Consider the following 23,470-nt stretch of genomic DNA (forward strand, 5'->3'; position numbering starts at 1 on the left):
CTTTATTCTTTTTCATTGTACTTACTTTTTTCCCCATCTCTGGATAATATCAAGAGATCTGTCCCTAAATTTGAGTATTCTTCTATTAATTCTTGGTGACTCTGCTGTTGAAGCTCCTCATTGGATTTTAATTTATTGCAATAATTTAAGGGTTAAAGTTAGATATAGCAATTGTATTCTTAAGTTCACTGTACTCTTCAGCTCTATAATTTCTGTTTATTTGTTTTTATAAATCCTTTCTTATTTTTAAACTTTTTATTTGCTCATGCATTGTTTCTCCTGATTTCATTGAATTGTCAATGTCCTATAAAAGGTCACATATCTTCCTTAAAACAATTGCTTTGAATTATTTTCTCATAGCTTGTAGATCTCCATTTCTTTGGGGTCTATTACTGGCAAGTCATTTGTTCCTTTGGTGATGTTAATTTTCTTTCTTTTTTCACTTTTCTGATTGTTTCTGATGATGTCTCTGTATTAGAGGTAACTATCACCTCCTCAAGCCTTTTTGAACTCACTTTGTTGGGGAAAGATTTTCACCTCAAGTTGGCTATGAGGGTGCTAGGTGAGTGGAATGTAATATCTTTGTTCTCGGGAGTGCATGACCGCATAATTTCTCTGTATCTTCATCAGCATAGATCAACATCTGTGAAGACTGCATGGGTCTTCTGTGAGCAAAGCTAGAGAGTTCACACAGGTAGTGGTAGTGTTGGCTAGGGCCATTGAGGTACTTGGTAATAAAGGCTTCTGAGGTCCCACTGTTCTCTTTGGCCGACAGAAGTTAGTTGTAACTGAAGAGATACATACTGGTGTGAGGCTGCCAGGGCTGACACCATGACAGGCGGCCCAGACCTAAGTTTAGATTTCCCCCGAAATGGTAAGATTCCCTACCCCCACCAGGCCACCTGGAGCCAGCCAATCAATATGCACCCAGTAAGAAAAAGGGAACCTATCAGGGGAAAGCTGAAAAGCCCGCAAACGCCCAAGTTTGAAAAAAGCCCGTGAAGGTTTGAGCCAATAAGATTACTTTGCAAACATGTAACCAATCCTCTTAAGCCAGCTACCAACTGCTTATGCTCACCCTATAAATTTGTGTAACAGCTTCGGCTCAGCACTCTCTGACCCTGCACCACTGCGTTGGTTGCGGCAGTAAGCCCTGACTCGAGTCAGCAATAAACTTCCCTTTTTTGCGAGTTGCACTCTCTTGGAAGCCTTCTCTCTTCTGGCTCGGGGATTCGGACATCGGGCATAACACTGGCACTCAGAAAGGAAGTGGAGCCAAAGACCTTAGGTCAGGCTCACACAGGACAGTTATATCGCTTTGGCCCTGAGGTATAACTGTACTGGCTGGGGCAGAAGGACCAGTCTTGAAGGGACAAGCAGATATAATTCTGCCATGGAACTGGGGTCTATGTTTGTTGTTTGCTTCAGCAACATGGGGAGTAGGGTAATGCAGCAGTGGTGCAAGCCCTGATGCGACAGAATTCCGCAGTAGTTCAGGCCCAGGAGTGCAGGCTCACACAGCAGTGCAGCCCTGGAATGATGAGTCAAAATTCCAACTCTGGCCTCAGGAGAAGTCACAGAGAAGTCACATCATGGTCCCAGTGATGGCCTGTTTAAGCCCCACGTCAGGACCCGTGAGGTGGACTGGAGAGCGGCAGTGGTGTGTTCCCAGTCGTGGTGGGTCAAAGCGCTGACTTAGCACAGACTGTGAGGTCAATGTAGCAGCTCTGTGGCCCAACAGTGCTAAAGTGATGCTGAGGTTTAGGGCCCAGGAATCAGGTGTAGAACAGCAGCAGCTCAGCCTAAGTAATAACCAGTCAGAGCTACAACTAGGAATACAGAGTCAGGTTCAGAAAATAGCAGCATGGCTTTTGTTACGGCAAGACCAAGCACTATGGTAGAAGCTGGGGGCAGAGCATGCAGCAGCAGTTCTCATCCCATACATGTCAGGGCACTGTGGTCACAATCAAGGAAAGTAGGCTGGGTATGGAGGTGACAGGGCCCCAAGGTCAGGTATCCCCACAGTGACTTGTCAAAAGACAAGGAGGACACTGTAGCAAGGACTATGGGCAGCTCTGTTAGCTGGAATCAGTGTTGGTAAAGACTGTAAGTCCTTAGTAGCAAAGGTTGCAAATGTCTATGATGCTGAGATTTGCCAGAGTTCTGTTCTCCTTTTTCCCATGGGGTGAAATCCCTTTGAGCAAATCACTGGAAGATTTGGTGATCTAGTTAAAAAGCTTTCCATGTTTTACTACATGGCCATCCTCAGTTTTTGCATTCTGCAAGGTTTCTGCTCTACTTTTGTTGTAGTCCAGAACTTAACCAGTGTAATTTAAATTGATTTCTACTTGTTCATTTATTGTTTTTTTGGGGGGTACAGGTGTTTGGAACTCCTAACCTTCCAACTTGTGGATGTCATCTTATCTACTTCAGTGTCAAGGAGACTGCAGACATAAGATCTACTCACATGCTATTGATTTTGCAGCAGTCTATACACTTCTCTCTTACACATTAGTAACATAGTTTACTTGCATGTGCAAGATCATTGACTTTTGGATCAGTGATAATGCTGACAAAACAATATTAAACACTTTATTATCATGAAATGTTCTACACTTTGCCCTTGCAATTGATTTCCACAGCTGCTGACTACTCATAAAATTTAGTTATTTGAAATGTAGGAGTTAAATTTTAACTTCCTGATTGATTTCTCCCTGGATATAAGCATGAACAATACCAAAAGAATAGAGTAACTTTTAAGTACTGCATATGAGCAAAATGTCTATGAAATGGTTCTCACTTCTGCTGCTACTACAGCTGACTTGCTACTTTAGCTCTGGGAGCTGTGGAAGGGTGCTGGTGTGGCCAGTGGAATTTAGTCACTGGATGAATATGAAGGCAGTTCTGGATGAACTGGTCATGAGGGGTCATGAGGTGACTGTTCTAATATCTTCAGCCTCCACTATTACTGATGCCAAAAAACCATCTGCTTTTAAGTTTGAGATTTTCCCTGTATCTTTAACTAAAGATGATTTTGAGATTGCTGTCAAGAATTTGCTTGAGAAATGGACATATATGGCAAAAAATTCATTTTGGACAAATGTTTCATCATTTAGAGAACTGAGAAGCTTACTTTTTGAATTTTCTGGAATGCTTATGAAGGTCTGTAAAGAAGTTGTTTTGAACAAGAAAGTTATGACAAAACTACAGGAATCAAGGTTTGATGTCCTCCTTGCAGATGCTGTTGGACCCTGTGGTGAGCTGCTGACTGAGATACTTGGAATACCTTTAGTGTACAGTCTCCGCTTCTCGCCTGGCCATTTGTTTGAAAAGTATAGTGGAAAACTTCCATTCCCACCATCTTATGTGCCTGTTATATTTTCAGCATTAAGTGATCACATGACATTCATGGAAAGGGTCAAAAATATGATATATGTACTTTATTTTGACTTCTGGTTCCAGACATTTGATGAGAAGGCATGGGATGAATTTTACAGTGAAGTACTAGGTAAGTCATCTTTTCAGTTGTTACCACAAAGTCCTAATTTTCCAAGTGCCTTGGAAGGTGACCACATAAACAGAAACCCACAATATTTTGTCTCTTAAAAGGAAATGATGGAATGAAAATATAAAATGACCCATCAATCCCATAAATATTATGGAAACACTTAAATTATAATATAACGTAGAACCTTGTGGCCTAATACTAGTACAGGACACTCCAGGAAATCATAAACCACAAATTGAAACACTTAGGATTTCTCCAAGCAATTTTATATGTAACTGATGAAACTTCATCTTTTAACTCACTGGAAACCTCATTAAATAGCTTGATAAATAAAGGCAAGTAGATTAAGGAATTAAAAACACATTTGTAGTGTGAGTCTTTAGGAAGCATTTAGAAATTGTTTTTACTTGTGTAGCTCATTTTCCATAATATATATTATATTATTCAGTGTACACATACAAGTTTCCAGATCATATTTCATTATATCATATCATATTATATTATGTGTACACACACACACACACACACACACGTATATATTTGCTTTATCAAAGAACATACACTTTCAAACATCTTTCTCTATATTATTCCAAATTCCTTTCCCCATATTACCTAATATATTCACATGGCAATATTCTCTTTTGATCTAATATTTGTTGTTATTTTTGTTTTTACTTTTCATTTAAGGAAGACCCACTACATTTTTAGAGACAATTGGAAAAGCTGATATGTGGCTCATTCGAACTTATTGGGATTTTGAATTTCCTCGCCCAGTGCTGCCAAATTTTGAATTTGTTGGAGGCCTCCACTGCAAACCTGCCAAACCCCTGCCTAAGGTCACCTACTCTTCTTTGTTGTGCTTTGTTAACTTTGCATTTTTGATAAGAATAATCTTACAAAATTCTAGAATTTTGATTACAGTAAATCATATATGGGAAGCTGGATAAAGTGACCTTCCAGTTAGAAACTAATACATTTCCATACCAATACAAGTACCTGAATTTCATTATCATCGCAAAATAAAGTGGGATACCTGGGAGACTTTGAGACTATGTTAGTTAAATTAAGGCCTTGATAATTCAGTGCACAATAGAGAATCAAATATTCATTAAAGAATAATTAAAAAGGGACAAGCATAGTCCAGAAATAAGTGCTAACATGCAGAGGAATGGTGTGGACACAGTTTCTGCCATCTGACACTCTACCTAGAAAGACAGAATGAAAACAAGTAATAAAATGTGTTACTATAAGGAAAGACCAAAATGCCAAAGAAACATCCTGCAGGAATCATAGAAAATATCTTGGTCAGTCAGTTCAGTCGCTCAGTCGTGTCCGACACTTTGCGACCCCATGAACCGCAGCACACCAGGCCTCCCTGTCCATCACCAACACCCGGAGTCCACCCAAACCCATGTCCATTGAGTTGGTGATGCCATCCAACCATCTTATCCTCTGTCATCCCCTTCTCCTCCTGCCCCCAATCCCTCCCAGCATCAGGGTCTTTTCCAGTGAGTCAGCTCTTCGCATCAGGTGGCCAAAGTATTGGAGTTTCAGCTTCAGCATCAGTCTTTCCAATGAATGCCTAGGACTGATCTCCTTTAGGATGGACTGGTTGGATCTCCTTGCCATCCAAGGGACTCTCAAGAGTCTTCTCCAACACCACAGTTCAAAAGCATCAATTCTTCGGTGCTCACCTTTCTTCACAGTCCAACTCTCACATCCATACATGACCACTGGAAAAACCATAGCCTTGACTAGACGGACCTTTGTTGACAAAGTAATGTATCTGCTTTTTAATATGTTGTCTAGGTTGGTCATAACTTTCCTTCTGAGGAGTAAGCATCTTTTAATTTCATGGCTGCAATCACCATCTGCAGTGATTTTGGAGCCCAGAAAAATAAAGTCTGACACTGTTTCCCCATCTATTTGCCATGAAGTGATGGGACCGGATGCCATGATCTTAGTTTTCTGAATGTTGAGCTTTAAGCTAACTTTTTCACTGTCCTCTTTCACCTTCATCAAGAGGCTCTTTAGTTCTTCTTCCCTTTCTGCCATAAGGGTTGTGTCATCTGCATATCTGAGGTTATTGATATTTCTCCCAGTAATATCTTGGAGGCATTGATAATTAAGGTGAAATATAAAGGATGCTCAGGAATAATTGAAGGTAAGGAATGTGGATATTTTAGGAATCAGCAAAGTAAAATGGATGGGAATGGGTGAATTTAACTCAACTGACCATTATATCTACTTCTGTGGGAAAGAATCCCTTAGAAGAAATGAAGTAGTCATTATAGTCAACAAAAGAGTCTGAAATGCAATACTTGGATACAGTCTTACAAACGACAGAATGATCTCTGCTCGTTTCCATCAATCTAAGATTAATCTGTGTTTGATCTCTGATATTCCACCCATTCAATATCACAGTAATCCGTCTATGCCCCAGACAGTAATGCTGAAGAAGCTGAAGTTGAACAGTTCTATGAGGACCTACAAGACCTTCTAGAACTAACACCCAAAAAAGATATCCTTTTCATTGTAGGGGACTGGAATGCTAAAGTAGGAAGTCCATGGGGTCGCAAACAGTTGGACATGACTGAGTGACTGAACTCTACTTAACTGAACTGAACTGAAGGTAGAGGAAGATACAAAAGGAAAGCATAGTAATGACAATTTCCAAGAAGTCCAAGTTCAGTCTAAACAGGAAGAAGCTGAGTAAAAAAGCAGAAAATGCTGAAGAGTTAAGTTGCAGACGTATTATTGTAAGGAGTTTGGCACATCTAGTAGGATGTAAGGGAGACAATTAAAAGGGTGAAGAAAAGGGAGAGATGATCACATTAAAAAAAAAATCACAGGATGTAGTCACTGGGTTGGATTGTAACATGGCAAGAGTGGAAAGGGATACTATTTAACAGGTTGTAGCAAGATATAGGCAGTGATGGAAAACTAGACAAAAATGTTCATAGAGATATAACCACACTAATTTATAATAATAGTACCAACCTCAAATTGTCCTTGAAGGAAAAAAATGTGTTAATACATGTGAAATATCTAAAATGTCACTGGCCCATACTCAGTGATCCAGAAGAAATATTAATTATTTTCATTATCGTTATTTTGTTACTATAACATACTGTCAATAACCCAATGTGTGCCAGCCACATAGATCTAATTTCTAATTGAAATTGAAATTACTTTTTAATCATCAAGATTATATTATCCAGCAAACTGTCAGAGAATAAATATCCCATGGAATCTTTTAAAAGCAAATTTTAAAAGTTAACTTAACTAAAAGGTAATAAAAATAATTTAATAAATTCAACAAAATTTACTTTAAATAAAATCTAATTGACATTTAAACTTTTTTAATATTAAGAATTTTAAGGTTTTGGCAATCAGACGAGCAAGATGTAAAATATTTGTTGTAAGGATTGAGGCTCCTTACCAGTGCTCTAGATAAAATGAAAAATCTTCTTCAACAATATAAATGTATGCCTTAGTTATTTGCACCTAAATCCAACCCTTACTTGCTTTCACATCAGCATTTAAACCATTCTTCATTTGAAATCCCAGGGGTTTACATCTTACATCATAAAAGAGATAACTCCATCTGTTATAATAGAACAGATGTTTTTTGCCTACACTAATCCTCTTGTTATTCAATTGCTCCGTCGTGTCTGACTTTTTGCTACCCCACGGACTGCATCACACCAAGCTTCCCTGTCCTTTACCATCTCCTGGGGGTTTCCTCAAACTCATGTCATTGAGTAGGTGATGCCATCCAACCATCTCATCCTCTGTCATCCCCTTCTCCTCGTGCCCTCAGTCTTTCCCAGCATCAGAGTCTTTTCTAATGAGTTGACTCTTCACCTCAGGTAGCCAAAGTACTGGTGTTTCAGCTTCAGCATCAGTCCTTCCAAAGAATATTCAGGGTTGATTGCTTTCAGGAATGACTGGTTTGATCTCCTTGCAGTCCAAGGGACTCTTAAGAGTTTTCTCCAGAACTGTTTAGAAAACCTCAGTAAAAGTTCCCTTAAGGAATGCAGGTCTCAACGTCATAGATGCTTAACAGAATGAGCACAGAGAAAATCTACCCTGCATAGGTAAGTAAGTAAGTAAAGTCGCTCAGTCGTGTCCGGCTCTTTGCGACCCCATGGGCTGTAGCCTACCAGGCTCCTTTGTCCATGGGATTTTCCAAGCAAGAGTACTAGAGTGGGTTGCCATTTCCTTCTCCAGGGGATCTTCCCGACCCAGGGATTGAACCTGGGTCTCCAGCATTGGAGACAGACACTTTACCATCTGAGCCACCATATATAAGAACCATAAATAATGTTCAGATTTTTAAAAAAAGGGGAGCCCACAATTTCTACAAATTGAATCTAAAACCGTCTGTAGTTTCAGAGTATAAGGAATTCTATTTATAGGGTAATATTCCTTATGAAAGAAAGCAATAATCTAGTCTCTTTTAAATTGACCTAAGACATAAATTTAAAGCAAGCAATCTTTAGCCAACTGTTTTGTGGTCTCTTTTTAAAAATTAATTAATTTTTGTCTGTACTGGGTCTTCGTTGCTGTGCTGGCTCTCTCTAGTTGCAGCGCATGGGCTTCTCACTGAGGTGGCCTGCAGGCTCTAGATTTGCAGGGTCAGTGGTTGTGGTGAATGTGATTAATTGCCCCTGGGGATGCCCTGAGGCAGGTGAGATCTTTCCATACCAGGGATGAAACACACATTCCCTGCATTGCCAGGAGGATTCTTAACCACTCGGCCACCAGGGAGGTCCTGTGAACCCATAATAGATCATTTTTGTCAACTCTTTATTGGTGGCAAAATGAAACTGATATCTTTTTCAAGGGTAAAATTCAATAACTTTTTTTTTTTTTTTTTTTTTTTCTCTCTCTCTCTGTTTTTTAAACTAATTCCAATTTTACTGGAATACAGCTGATTAACCATGTTGTTACAGCTTCAGGTGGAAAACAAAGGGACTCAGCCATGCACATACATGTCTCCATTTTCCCAAAAACCCCCCTCCCATCTAGGCTGCCACTTAACATTGAGCAGAGTTTCCTATGTTATCATTTAGGTCCTTGCTGGTTATCCATTTTAGATATAGCAGTGAGTAGTATCTGTTCTGATTGCAAATTGGTTGGATTACCTATAGGAACCTTCTCAGAGTCCAAAGGCTGAGATAAGATAGTGAAAGTTCTATGCTATCTAACCATATTTTTGAAATTTCCATTTCTTCATTTCAGGAGAGTGATATTATTAGTAGGTGGGGAGGTTAGGAGAGGAGGAAGAAGAATGAAGGGAAACATGAATAGTAGTATAATCATGATAAATCAGTAATATTTGCTATTATTATCAAGCTGAAGAAATAAGATATAATTCCAAGTCAATGACTGTGAGGACTTCATTGCATAAGGAAACTATTTATTCACACTACTAACTTTTCCAGTAATTATTGGATTCTAGAAAATTTCTGCACTTTTTAAAGAATTAGGATATTTGACAAAATGCATTGAGTCAAAAATGCTTATAGATTTTAGCTTCATAATATACTTATTGAAACTATACAGAGAAAATAATCAAGATGTCCTAGCACAATATTTTGGGCAATAATTCAAAAATGTCAACACTGGAAATAATAGAAATAAAGCAATGGTTAAGTAGTTTATAAATGCTCACATCATACCATCACAATGATTTCATCAAAGAATGCTTAATTACACTGTCAGCTATGAAGTTTAGTTGGAAAAAATAAATATAATAAGATCACAATTTTCTTCTAGGATAAAAAATAATGTAAGCTGGGATTACAATTTTCAAAATATATATATCAAATGCACATTTAATATAGCAGTAGCATAAAAATTAGAATGAAAGCACAAATTTTAGCATAATGCCCTCTATGCTTATTCAGGTTGTCAAAAATGGCAGGATTTCCTTCTTTCTCATGGGTGAATAACATTATATTCTGAGTGTGTGTGTTCATGTTTGTGTTTGTGTATATATTTATCACATCATTTTTATGGATTCATCCATCGATGGGCACTTAAGTAGTTCCCCTGATTATTGCAAATATTGTTGCAATAAACATGGGAGTGCATGTATTTCATCTACCCCGTTTTTATTTCTGTTGGTTATATATGCAGAAGTAGGACTTCTGGATCATACAATGAATCTATTTTTAATTTTTTAAGGAAATTTCATTTTGTTTTCAATAAAGGTGGAACCAATTTACATTCCCATTGTCAGTGTAAAAGCATTCACTTTTATTCATATTCTCACTAACACTTTCCTTTTCTTGGTGTAGACTTTCTAACCTTGATTTGCATTTCCCTGATAATTAGCGATATTGATAACTGGTGGCCATTTGGATGTCTTCTTTGAAAAATGTGTGCTTTGTTTATCTGCCTATTCTCTAATTGAATTTTTTGTTGCTATTGAGTTTTCTGAGTGCTATATATATTTTGGACTTTAGTTCCTCACTCAATATGTAATTTGTGAAATTTTTCTCCCATTCTGTAGTTTGGTTTCATTTTGTTGATTGTTTCCTTTGTTGTGCAGAAGCTTTTAAGTTTGATGTAGTCCCACTTGTTGATTTTTTTAATGTCATATTAAAAAACAATCACTTTCAAGACTACTGTTTAGGAGTATCATCTCTACATTTTCTTTAAAAGTATTATGGTATCTGGTGTTATGCTTAAGTGTTTGATAAATCTGAGGTAATGTTTTGAGGGTGTAAGATAGGGGTCTCATTTCATTTTTTTTTCTTTGCCTATGTTTTTTCAAATTTGTCAGAAGTAAAAGAAGTGTTTATTTTTTCCCTATTGGGTATCTTGGTTCCTTTGTTGAATTTTAGTTTGCTACATATGCAGGGATTTTTTCTAGACACTGTATTATGCTTCACTGGTATGTTTGCATTTATAGGCCAGTACCATATTGCTTTAGAAGCTGTGGTACATATACACCATGGAATATTACTCCGACATTAAAAAGAATTCATTTGAATCAGTTCTAATGAGATGGATGAAACTGGAGCCCATTATACAGAGTGAAGTAAGCCAGAAAGATAAAGACCAATATAGTATACTAACACATATATATGGAATTTAGAAAGATGGTAATGATAACCCTATATGCAAAACAGAAAAAGAGACACAGATGTACAGAACAGAATTTTGGACTCTGTGGGAGAAGACGAGGGTGGGATGTTTCGAGAGAACAGCATCGAAACATGTATATTATCTAGGGGGAAACAGATCACCAGCCCAGGTGGGACGCATGAGACAAGTGCTGGGGCCTGGTGCACTGGGAAGACCCAGAGGGATGGGATGGGGAGGGAGGTGGGAGGGGGGATCGGGATGGGCGATATATGTAAATCCATGGCTGATTCATGTCAATGTATGACAAAACCCACTACAATACTGTAAAGTAATTAGCCTCCAACTAATAAAAATAAATGGAAAAAAAAAGAAAAAGATAATTGAAAATTAAAAAAATAAATAAATAAATGCTATCCCTTTAGACTATAGCAAAGTAGATGAGCTTCCCTTGTGGCTTAGCGGTAAAGAATCTGCCTTCAATGCTGGAGACTGGGGTTCGATCCCTGGGTTGGGAAGATCCTCTGGAGAAGGAAATGGCAAGCCACTCCATTATTCTTGTCTAGAAAATCCTATGTATGGAAGAACCTGGCGGGCTATAGTCCATGGGGTCACAAGAGTCAGATACGTCTGAGCAACTTCAATTTTGTACTATAATTTGAAATTTGGAGGTGTGATGCCTTTGGCTTTGGGTAGCATGGACATTTTAACAATATAAATATCCTGACCTGTGAACATAGGATATCTTTCGATTTATGTGTTTTTTCTTCTATTTCTTTCAACAAAGTCTTGGAGTTATCACTGTAAAGATCTTTCACTTTACTGGTTACATTTCTAGTTATTTTCTTGTTTTTGGTCCTGTTGTAAATGGGGTAGCTATTCCATTAATAGTACATACAAATGTAACTGATTTCTCTATATTGATTTTACATCCTGCAACTTTACTGAATTTGTTGATTAGCTCAGTTTTGTGGTTAAATCTATTTTTTCTGTGCTAAAATCTATGCCATCTGCAAAAAATGACCATTTTATTTCTTTCTTTCTGTTTGCATGCATGTGTGCTCAAGTACACAGTTGTGTCTGACTTTGCAACCCTCTGAACTGTAGCCCCCCCAGCCTCCTCTGTCCCTGGAATTTTCCAGGCTACAGTACTGGTGTGCGTTGCCATTTCCACTTCTAGGGAATCTTCCTGACCCAGGGACTGAACCTGCATTTCCTACATCTACTGCATTGGCAGGCAAATTCTTTACCACTGAGAAGCCCTTCTTTCTGATTAAGAAGCCTTTTTGCTTTTGTGTTGCCTAGTTATTCTAACTAGGACTTCTAGTACAATGTTGAATCAGTGTAAGAGTGGCATCCTTTTCTTGTTCCTGGTCTTACAGAAAAAGCTTTCAAGTTTTCACTGTTGAGGATAAATGTTAGTTTTGGGTATATATATATATACATATATATATAGCTTTTATTGCATTGAGGTATGTTACCTCTATACCTAAAAAATGAGGGTTTCTATCATGAAAGAATGATGTATGTTTTCAAATGCTTTTTTTATTTTTTTGTACATCTGTTGAAATGACCAAGCTATTTTATATTTCATTCTGTAAATGTAATATATTACAAATATTTTGGGGTATATTGGACCATATTACATCCCAGAGAAATATTCCATTGGTGACAGTATATAAGCTTTTAAATGTATTCTTAAATTCAGCTTGCTGATATTTTAGTGATAATCCTTACATATACATTCAGTCTGGATATTGGCCTGTAGATTTTTTCTTGTAATGTGCTTATCTATTTGGTGTCAGGGTAATGCTGGCCTTGTAGAATGAGTTTGAAAAGGTACCCTCCAACCCTTAATTTTGGGGAAGATTTTTCTGAAGGGGTAACACTAATTTTCTTTAAATATTCATAGAATTTATCAGTGAATGCATCTGGTTCTGAGTTTTGTGTGCTAGGAGATTTTTGATTTATGATTCAATATCTTTACTCACTGGGACAGTTCAGATTTTCTATTTCTTCCTGATTCAGTCTTGGTTGTTTAGATTGCGTGTTTCTAGGAAGTTGTCTATTCTTTTCCAATGTGTAATTTGTTATTATGTAATTCATCATAGTAGTCTCTTATGAGCCTACATATGTTTGTCATATCAGTTGTAATTTCTCCTATTTCATTTTCATGTTTTGAATCTTTTTTTCTTGGTAAATCTAGTTAGATGCTGTTAGTTTTGCTTATCTTTTTTGAAAAAACAGAAAAAGACAGTGTATAATATCACTTGGACCCAGAATCTAAAAATGCCAAATGTGTAAAAACAGAAGTAATATAGAGATTACCAAGGACTAAAGGATAGGAGAATAGGAGAGATATTTAAGGGTACAAGTTTGCATACTGTAGTAAATAAGTCCTAGAGATCTAAAGTATAGAATAGTGAATATACACAAGAGTATAATATTATAATCATCATACTTTCTGAGGGACTATATCTTAATTATACCCACCATAAAAAGTAATGATCATTACTAGACTTAATGGAGTTTCAACTAATAATAAAATGGCAATCATATTGCAAAATATAAATGATCAAATCAAGTCATACATCTGAAACTATATAATATTTTCTATATAAGATATATTTCAATTTCTTCTAAAAACATGTGAATTTGAAACTAAGGAATTCCTAGAGAGTTTAGTAAATCCATTTCTTATTTTGATTTTCTATGTTTTGCATTTTTTTTGCCATAAGCCTGTATTATTTTCATAAAAATTATCAGGGAATAAGAATAGCCAATACATGTCAGTAATTAATTTGTGAAAAGAGAATATATTATAATAATAACAAACAGATGCATCTTTCAGAGTATGGATGAAGAACCATTGGGTAGCAAGTCATTGAGACAAAACATTGAAGACAAGTAACTTTCAATCCTGCTATAGGTCACCAGAATGCATATATTACTTGGATACACCACGTGAGACATAAGAAAGTTTAGTGGCCTTATCACTGTGACTGATATCATTAGGGTGAAATTATATTCTGAAAAATGTGCTACACAATATGTAGCCTGCAACATTAAAGTCTGAACATATTTTTTTGTTTCTTTTTTCTGTTAATATAGTTTTGAAAAAAATTTGATGCCAAAAATTAGGATCAGAAAGTATACATTCTATGATAGAAGAGTTCAGTCATTATCTCCAGAGAGAAAAGAATAGTGAATTTAAAACAGAAGAAAGAAATAAGAAAAGGTGAGTACATGGATTATATCAGATATCCAGGAAAATTTTGCTCATTTATAGTTTTTGTAATAAAGTATATTGAGAAATGTGGAATTTCTCTGTTAATGGTAGAATAAAATCTAATAATTTTTTAAAATGAAATGGAGTCAAGAATCACAAGACAAAACAATTAAGAAACAGTTCCAGGAAAATACGGATTCACTAGGAGCTGGCATGCTACAGTCCATGGGGTCACAGAGTCGGACATGACTGAGTGACTGAACTAAACTTCTGAGGAGCTTTATTTAGTTTGACTTGAACTCAAAATGTGACCAGATCTCTACTGCAGAAGGCCATGGGGTACTTCTCCCACTGTGTTCCTGGGGGGACTGAGGTGATGATGTTAGGTTCCCTCACAGTGGTTACACATAGCACAGTCTACTGTGACATCAATTATACAATATTAATTCATGACAAAGGATGTCATATATAAACAAACCCAGTAATATGGTAACTCAAAAATGTAACTGCTCCAGCACTGCTGTTGTTATTCAATTGCTAAATCGTGTCTGACTTTGCTACTCAAGCATATCTCTGGCTTATATATAAGATTCATAGGACTATTTCATAGAACTTTCAAACTACAAGCCAAACTCTACAATATTGGTAATTAGTAATTTAGTGAGACAGAGTTTGTGAGATTATGACAAAGTTTCATGTAAGACAATGAGAGAATGACAAATATAAACAAATTTGAATCATAGATTTTTCTTAGTGCTCACAGTAAGGAAAATGATATCATAATGAATAAACTAAAATTTAAAATAATTCTCCAGAAAATCTGTCTGAAATAAATAAATGATTTAGTAGATCTATAGTAATAAAGAATTAGAGGTGAAATGAATGCTGCACTGTAGATGTACAGGAATCTGTTAGTAATTAATAACATAACTGATGAAGAGTCTCAGTATAATATTGTTTCACAGTATCTCGTTGTCACCACTGTGTATTGGCTCTATCTCATTTCCCACTTATACACAAACACGTTTTTACAAATACACATAACAGAAGAAATTGACCTCATCTCATCCATTTCCTTCCCAAGGATCTCAGGGATGTCATATGTTAAAAAAGACAGCTATTACTAAAAACAGTAGGACCTTCTGTGGTGGCTCAGATGGTAAAGAACCTGCCTGCAATGGGGGAGACCCAGGTTTGATCCCTGGGTAGGGAAGATCCCCTGGAGAAGGAAATGGCAAACCACTCTAGTATTCTTGCCTGGAGAACTCCATGACAGAGGAGCCTGGTGGGCTACAGTCCATGGGGTCACAAAGAGTCAAACAGGACTGAGCAACTAACACTTTCACCTTCAAAAACAGTATGGAGTATCCTCAGAATTTTCTAAAATGAATTTTTGGTGTTTAATATTGAGTACCAAAACTGTCCAAAGTCGAAGATGTGAAGTTAGCATGTTCAAGAATCTAGAGGGCAGGAGGGAAATCACTTTATAAACTAACTATATAGTATGTGGTAAGAATAATACACACTTCCTAATTTAAACCTGTCAATGCAGGTTACTGTTTCTGTTCAGTTGCTCAATTATGTTTGACTCTTTGCCACCCCATGGATTGTAGCATGCCAGGCTTCCCTGTCCTTCACTATCTTCTGGAGTTTGCTCAAATTCATGTCCACTGAGTCAATGATGTTATCCAACCAGCTCATCCTCTGTCATTCCTCCCACCCTCCCCTCAGTATTTCCCAGCATCAGGGTCGTTTCCAATGAATCAACTCTTCGCATCAGCTGGCCAAAGTTTTGGCCAAAGCATCAGTCCTTCCAATGAATATTCAGGATTGATATCCTTTAGGATTGACCAGTTTGATCTCCTTGCTATCCAGGGGACTCTCAACAGTCTTCTCCAGCACCACAATTTGAAAGAATCAGTTCTTTGGTGCTCAGCCTTCTTGAGAGTCCAACTCTCTCATCAACACGACTACTGGAAAAAACATATTTTGAGTCTATGGACCTTTGTCAGTGAAGTGATGTCTCGGCTTTTGAATATGCTAAGATGGTCACAGTGTTCCTTCCAAGTATCTTTTAATTTCATAGCTACAGTCACCGTTCACAGTGATTTTGGAGCCCTGCAAAATAAAGTCTCTTACTGTTTCCATTGTTTCCCCATCTCTTTGCCATGAAGTGATGGGACCAGATACCCTGATCTGAGTTTTCTGAATGTTGCATTTTAAGCTAGCATTTTCTCTCTGCTCTTTCACCCTCAAGAGGCTTTTTAGCTCCTCTTCACTTTCTGCCATTAGGGTGGTGTCATCTGCATATCTGAGGTTGTTGATATTTCTCCCAACAATCTTGATTCCAGCTTATGTTTCATCCAGCCTGGCATTTTGCATGATATACTCTGTCTATTACTTGAATAGGCAGAGTGACTAGATACAACCTTGAGTTAGTCTTTTCCCAATTTTGAACTAGTTCATTGTTCCATGCCCAGTTCTAAGTGTTGCTTCTTGTCCTGCATATAGATTTCTCAGGATGCAGGTAAGACAGTATCCCCATCTCTTTAAAATTTTTCCACAGTATGTTGTCATCCACACAGTCAAAGGCTTTAGCATGATCAATAAGCAGAAGCAGATGTTTCACTGGAATCCCCTCGCTTTTCCTGTGATCCAACGGATGTTGGCAATTTGATCTCTGGTTCCTCTGCCTTTTTCTAACCCAGGCTGTACACCTGGGAGTTCTCAGTTCACCTGCTGTTGAAACCCAGCACCGATACGTATGAGTTAGCAATTCCTCTTCTGGTTTTATACTAAAAAGAATTGAAATGAGGATCCCAATGAGATATTTTCACACCATATCCATGAAAGCACTATTCATAAGAGCCAAGAGGTTGAAGCAATTGAATGTCCATAAACAGAATAAAAAAAAATGTTGTAGATACAAAAGATGGAGTATTACTCAGTCTTCAAAGGAAAATTTTGACACATGTCACAACATGAATGAATCTTATGCTAAGTGAATTAAGCCAGAGGTGCAAAGACAGACTGTACAATTCAACTTGAAAAAAGTATCTAGACTAATCTAATCTGTGCAAACATAGAGTAGAATAATGGTTGCCAGGGACTGAGGAAAGATGAAAATGGAGTTTCTTAATGGGTGAAGACTTCCATCTTTGTTAGATGAAAAAGTTCTGGAGATTGGTGCAAAATGTGAATGTAATTAATATTATCAAACCATACACATAGGAATGATTAAGATGGTAAAATTTTATGTTGCATTCATTTTACCATGATATTAAAAAAAAACCAACAGTGACAACTCTAATAATTTCTAGACTATATCTGATTTTGTCTCTTTAGTTGCTTTATTTTGGTAAACTTTTCAATATAGTTTGCTATGTTGTTGTTGCTCATTTGTGATAAAGTAAATTATTTTCCACAGGAAATGGAAGAGTTTGTTCAGAGCTCTGGAGAAAATGGTATTGTGGTGTTTACTTTGGGGTCAATGATCAGTAACATAACAGAAGAAAAAGTCAATGTAATTGCATCAACCCTTGCCCAGATTCCACAAAAAGTATGTAAAGTAACTTAATAGTGGATAAGTACTTAAGGAAACTATTAAATTCTGTAAAAAGCCTAATTACAGATATACTATGCAAGAAGGACAAACTGTTAAGATATCTCCAAATTTTCTCAGATCATATATATATATATACATGTATATATATATATATATATGGTAGATGGTAGAACAGTACATAGAATGTCTTCAACTGACATTAAATTTGGATTAACACTGTAATCACAAAAAAAAATATTTACGAGATGCAGTGTGAATTTTGGTATTGTAATGGTAGTATGGACAGGAAAAGAAATCACCAAATTCTGTCTTGTCATTTGCACATTTTCCCAAAGGACTCCTGAAGACAAGACACACAGATGTTCTCAGGAGTTGAATTTTCACAGTATATGTAACCTCTCAATAATGTTAAGCACTATTGATAAAAGTCTGGAGCGCTTCTTGCAGTTTGTACTTGCCAGGAATTCCTGGTCCCTTTTACTTCCCTTAAGTTTTGGGACGGACCTAATCAGTGTGCTTTCTAGGTTGCTATTCAGAGATAGGTTGGCTTCTCATAATTGTTTATGCTAATTTTTTTGCTGAAAAACTAAGTTACTTTACATTCACAGAGCAAATACAAGTTAAACACTAATAAATTAAATCTAGTTTATGAGAATTGCTTGGAATTACAAAACTGGTCCTTACTTTGCTACGATACCTAGAGACCGTATTAATCAGTGCTGTCGGTGCTTTCTGCTTCGTTGTTGAAGCATTCAGGGTCAGTTGAATAACTTTAGTGACACAATTTTGAAACTTTTTCAACAACCTTGTTGTCCCTTACAAATTACCAACCAACTCATTTTTTTGTAAAGGTAAAACATTTCCAAGCCTAGTATGATAATAGTGGTAACAATCTGGCGGTGGTGGTATAGTCAATGTCGTGTCTGATTCTTATGATCCCATGGACTGTAGCCTGCCTTGCTTCTCTCCATGGGATACTCCAAGTGGGATTATTGGAGTCAGTTGCCATTTCCTTCTCCAATAATCTGGATTTATGTAAAAAAAAATTCCAGTTGTCATTGTTTTTGGAAGTAGTGTTTAGTAATTTGTAATCTGAATGAAGTTATATTTTCTAGACAGCCTTAAATAACTTATTATTAACAAACTATAAATAAGCAGAGCATTTCTCTTAATTTGCAAATTCCGTGCATTTTCTTCTTTGTAATCAAAAAGTGTAAAATTCTAATAAATTAAATTGTATTAACATGTGGCTATAAGTAAGCACTTCTATAACAGTTTAAAAGTAATTGATGAATAAATTTGAAAATGAGATTTAGAATACAAACTAAAACAAAATATGTGGTTTATTGTTAATTTGCCACAGTCTTTCTGCACTAGAAATAAGATCATCTAAAAATTTCTTAAATATTTGAATTTGTCATTGACAAGCTATTTGTCTGTGTCATCATATGTGAGATATCAAGATTGCATTCCATCTCAGATTGAACCTAAAAATGAGTACATCAATTATGGGTGTTGCTATTAAGTATATATTATTAGTTATTATAAATTAAGGCCTTATGCTCTGATTTATTTATCTGTTATACAGAGACATTTAAATGTTATTTATTTAAAATTTTAACACTATGACTTTGAAGTTTAAATCATGGAATAAGGTATTTCCTTTACCTTAACAGGTTCTATGGAGATATGATGGCAAGAAACCAGATACCCTAGGGCCCAATACCCGTCTGTATAAGTGGATCCCCCAGAACGACCTTCTTGGTAAGACTTGGCAGAAAAATACTGAAAACATGAGTAACAGCTGAGCAGAGTGATACTACTTCAATAGGAAACAAACTTATCCAACATTTATTATTGAACACTCCTTTGAGTTTAAGTAAGAAAACTTTACTCCTTCATTGCTATTTCCAGCCCCAGAGGAAAAAAAAAAAAAAAGGAGAAAATTTAACAGCATTGTATTATACATGGTCACATCCTTCACATTCAGAATCAAAATATATTTACTTTAGCTATAATTACTTTTCACTGTGAAATTTTAAGTGACTTCATGCATTTGTTCTGTCTCTGAATTCTCTCCTTACACCTATCTTTTCCACTCTTTCAGTTCAGTTCAGTTCAGTTCAGTCACTCACTCGTGTCTGACACTTTGCGACCCCATGAACTGCAGCACGCCAGGGCTCCCTGTCCATCATCAACTCCCAGAGTTTACCCAAACTCATGTCCATTGAGTCGCTGATGCCATCCAACCATCTCATCCTCTGTGGTCCCCTTCTCCTCGTGCCTTCAATCTTTCCCAGCATCAGGGTCTTTTCAAATGAGTCAGCTCTCGCATCAGGTAGCCAAAGTATTGGAGTCTCAACTTCAACATCAGTCCTTCCGATGAATATTCAGGACTAATCTCCTTTAGGATGGACTGGTTGCATCTCCTTTCAGTCCAAGTGACACTCAAGAGGCTTTTCCAACACCACAGTTCAAAAGCATCAATTCTTTGTCGCTCAGCTTTCTTTATAGTTCAACTCTCACATCCATACATGACTACTGGAAAAACCATAGCCTTGACTAAATGGGCTTTGTTGACAAAGTAATGTCTCTGCTTTTTAATATGCTCTCTAGGTTGGCCATAACTTTCCTTGCAAGGGGTAAGCGTCTTTTAATTTCATGGCTGCAGTCACCATCTGCAGTGATTTTGGAGCCCAGAAAAATAAAGTCTGACACTGTTTCCACTGTTTCCCCATCTATTTCCCATGAAGTGATGGGACCGGATGCCATGATCTTAGTTTTCTGAACGTTGAACTTTAAGCCACGTTTTTAAGTCTCCTCTTTCACTTTCATCAAGAGGCTTTTTAGTTCCTCTTCACTTTCTGCCATAACGGTGGTGTCATCTGCATATCTGAGGTTATTGATATTTCTCCTAGAATTCTTGATTCCAGCTTGTACTTCCTCCAGCCCAGCATTTCTCATGATGTACTCTGCATATAAGTTAAATAAGCAGGGTGACAGTATACAGCCTTGACGTATTCCTTTTCCTATTTGGAACCAGTCTGTTGTTCCGTGTTGAGTTCTAACTGTTGCTTCCCAACCTACATACAAGTTTTTCAAGAGGCAGGTCAGGTGGTCTGGTATTCCCATCTCTTTCAGAATTATCCACAATTTATTGTGATCCACACAGTCAAAGGCTTTGGCATAGTCAATAAAGCAGAAATAGATGTTCTTCTGGAACTCTCTTGCTTTTTCGATGATCCAGTGGATGTTGGCAATTTGATCTCTGGTTTCTCTGCCTTTTCTAAAACCAGCATGAATATTTGGAAGTTCACGGTTCATGTATTGTTGAAGCCTGACTTGGAGAATTTTGAGCATGCCTTAGGGATATTTTAAATGATACTTAAAAATAAGAGTTCCTCTTTTTATTACCTGTGGCTCTACATTTTCTATCAGAAAGCATTCATATCTTTTACATCAAGTAGTCACACATTTCAAGATAAATTGTAGCTTTTCCTTCCTCTGGTTCCACTGCCATTATCATTTACCCTTCTTGTTGCCTTGACACACTTCCTATCAGGCTAAATGGCTTCATTATTGTTTTAGAGATTAAATTTCTGACATGCCCTCCATTTTTTTGTTGCAAAAATGTTGTCTTTTACCCAGAATTCCCTTTCAGGTTCTTCACCAATCTTGGATTCATTTGTGAAGTTCAAGTGACATAGCTCTTTATAAAGTCTTCACTTACCTCTCCATCAGTTTTAGGGATTTCTTATTCTGAGTTCTGAAGCAATTTAAATACAGTTTTGTATATTATCTAAAATAACTGCTTATTTCAGTTGCTGTATAATGCTCAGTTCTCATTTTATTTTTAAGACTTTTAATTAACAATTTTACTGAAATTCACTCAATTCCAGGTCATCCAAAAACCAAAGCCTTTATAACTCATGGTGGAACCAATGGCATTTATGAGGCCATCTACCATGGGATCCCTATGGTGGGCCTTCCTTTGTTTGCTGATCAACCTGATAATATTGAGCGAGTGAAGGCCAAGGGAGCAGCTGTCAGAGTGGACTTGCAAACAATGTCATCAAGAGATTTGCTCAATGCATTGAAGGAAGTCATTAACAATCCTTCGTGAGTATATTTGTTTCACTACATTTGGTGATAACAAATACAATAGTTGCCCCACAAGCTAGCTCATTTTATAAACTGATGTTTCTTTGCTTTTCCTTTAGCTACAAAGAGAAGGCTGTGTGGTTGTCCACCATTCACCATGATCAGCCTGTAAAGCCCCTGGACCGAGCAGTCTTCTGGATTGAGTTTGTCATGCGCCACAAAGGAGCCAAGCACCTGAGGCCAGCCGCCCACGACCTCACCTGGTTCCAGTACCATTCTCTGGACGTGATTGGGTTTCTACTGGCCTGTGTGGCAACTGTTGCATTTGTCATCACAAAATGCTTTCTCTTTTGTTACCGCACGTTTGCTAAAACAGGAAAGAAGCAAAAGAGGGAGTAGCTGAAGGCATTATGCCCCTAGGTGGAACTTCTCTAGTTTATTCCAGCACAGAAGAGTTATGATGAGCTTCCCCTATGACAAAACAATCCACAATTTAGCATCTCAGATCAAAATTATTTTCAAGTGATTTTATATCTGTTTACAAATTAGAAATAAGCTGTGCCAAAAATAAAACTGGTGAAAGGTTCAGTGAAAATAAAGGTATATGGGTATATGTTGATATTTATTATTTTAATTCAAAAGCTATACTGAAATCATTGAATTTAACTGTGTTTCACAGGTTATGCATAGCTACAAGAACAGTAATAAGTCTATTTATAATATCCATATTATTTTGTAGATATTCAGAATTTTTACTCTGTTTTGGTGTAGAATTCTATAGCTTTATCTTGCTATAGAAACTATTCAATAATTGGAATTGTATCAAAAGATGCATCCCTTCATTTCATTTGTGAGACCACTAACACTTGGTTTTTACTATCCATTCAGCCTCAGCATCATTTTTTAATCTAAAGCCATGGTGAGTCATTTGCCTTCATCCAGTTTAACTCGTTTAATAGTGGAATATTTGTGGAATTAGGAATGTAGCAACTGCTATCTTCTTCATATTATAAAACTGAGATATTTCTGAAAATCTTTGATTTCATGAGCTAATTCTCTATTTTTCATCATCTTTAAAATTAGTCATCTTGTGGGGGAATTAAATTGGTACAGCCACTATGGAGAATAAAATGAAGTTTCCTTAAAAACCTAAATTAGAGCTACCATATGACCCTGTAATCTACTCCTTAGCGTGTTTCCAGAGGAAAACATGATCCAAAAGGATCCATGCACTGTCGTTGTAGCACTGTTTACAATAGCTGAGACATGGAAGCAAATTAAAGGCCCATTGAAAGAGGAATGGATAAAGATAAGGCACATATATACAATGAAATATTACTCAGCCACTAAAAAGAATAAAATAATACCATTTACAGCAACATGGATGAACCTAGAGACTGTCATACTCAGTTAAATAAGTCAGAGAAGAAAAAATATTGTATGGCATCTGTTATATGTGGAATCTTAAAAGAAATGTTACAAATGAACTTGCAAAACAGAAACATACTCACAGACTTAGAAAATGAACCTATGATTGTCAAGGGGACAGATAAGGGGGAGGTATAGTTAGGGAGTTTGGGCCTGGCATGTACACACTGCTATATTAAAATGGATAACCAAGAAGGACCTACTGTATAGCATATGGAACTCTGCTTAATGTTATGTGGCAGCCTGGATAGTAGGGGTATTTGAGGGGAAAATGAATACATGTGTATGTGTGACTGAATCCCTTCACTGGTCACCTAAAACTATTACAACACTGTTAATCATTTATACCCCAATATAAAGTAAAAAGTTTAAAAAGAAAAAGAAGTTACCTGGTTGCTTTCATTACCATATTCAGCCCTTGATCAGGTGTATAAGGTCTCAGTTGCATATCAAATATATGTATATAACCTGTACTCTAAAGGGACTTATGAAATGTTCATTTTTCCAAATGTCCCTGCATGTATCTATATGTGCTATGTTG

The 23,470-nt window shown here is 36.8% G+C and overlaps 1 protein-coding gene across 1 annotated transcript; it reads left to right on the top strand.

Annotated features, from left to right (window-relative positions):
* Window positions 1–2,752: 2,752 nt before the first annotated feature.
* Window positions 2,753–22,649, top strand: LOC122696508 (UDP-glucuronosyltransferase 2B4-like). The gene is made up of 6 exons (XM_043906583.1): window positions 2,753–3,508; window positions 4,196–4,344; window positions 17,263–17,394; window positions 19,077–19,164; window positions 21,300–21,519; window positions 21,621–22,649. Exons 1-6 carry the CDS (start codon window positions 2,770–2,772, stop codon window positions 21,898–21,900), a joined length of 1,608 nt encoding a protein of 535 aa, XP_043762518.1. The 5' UTR covers window positions 2,753–2,769; the 3' UTR covers window positions 21,901–22,649.
* The last annotated feature ends 821 nt before the right edge of the window (window positions 22,650–23,470 follow it).

Source organism: Cervus elaphus, chromosome 6 (genome assembly GCF_910594005.1).
Source record: "Cervus elaphus chromosome 6, mCerEla1.1, whole genome shotgun sequence".
Classification (NCBI taxonomy): domain Eukaryota; kingdom Metazoa; phylum Chordata; class Mammalia; order Artiodactyla; family Cervidae; genus Cervus; species Cervus elaphus.

What these genes read in the sequence shown, in the direction of transcription:
- LOC122696508 (XM_043906583.1), top strand. Translation starts at nt 2,770, where the DNA reads ATGAGCAAAATGTCTATGAAATGGTTCTCACTTCTGCTGCTACTACAG. An exon ending in TTGCCCAGATTCCACAAAAA is followed by an intron (nt 17,395 to 19,076) that starts GTATGTAAAGTA and finishes TTACCTTAACAG; the next exon opens with GTTCTATGGAGATATGATGG. An exon ending in GAAGTCATTAACAATCCTTC is followed by an intron (nt 21,520 to 21,620) that starts GTGAGTATATTT and finishes CTTTTCCTTTAG; the next exon opens with CTACAAAGAGAAGGCTGTGT.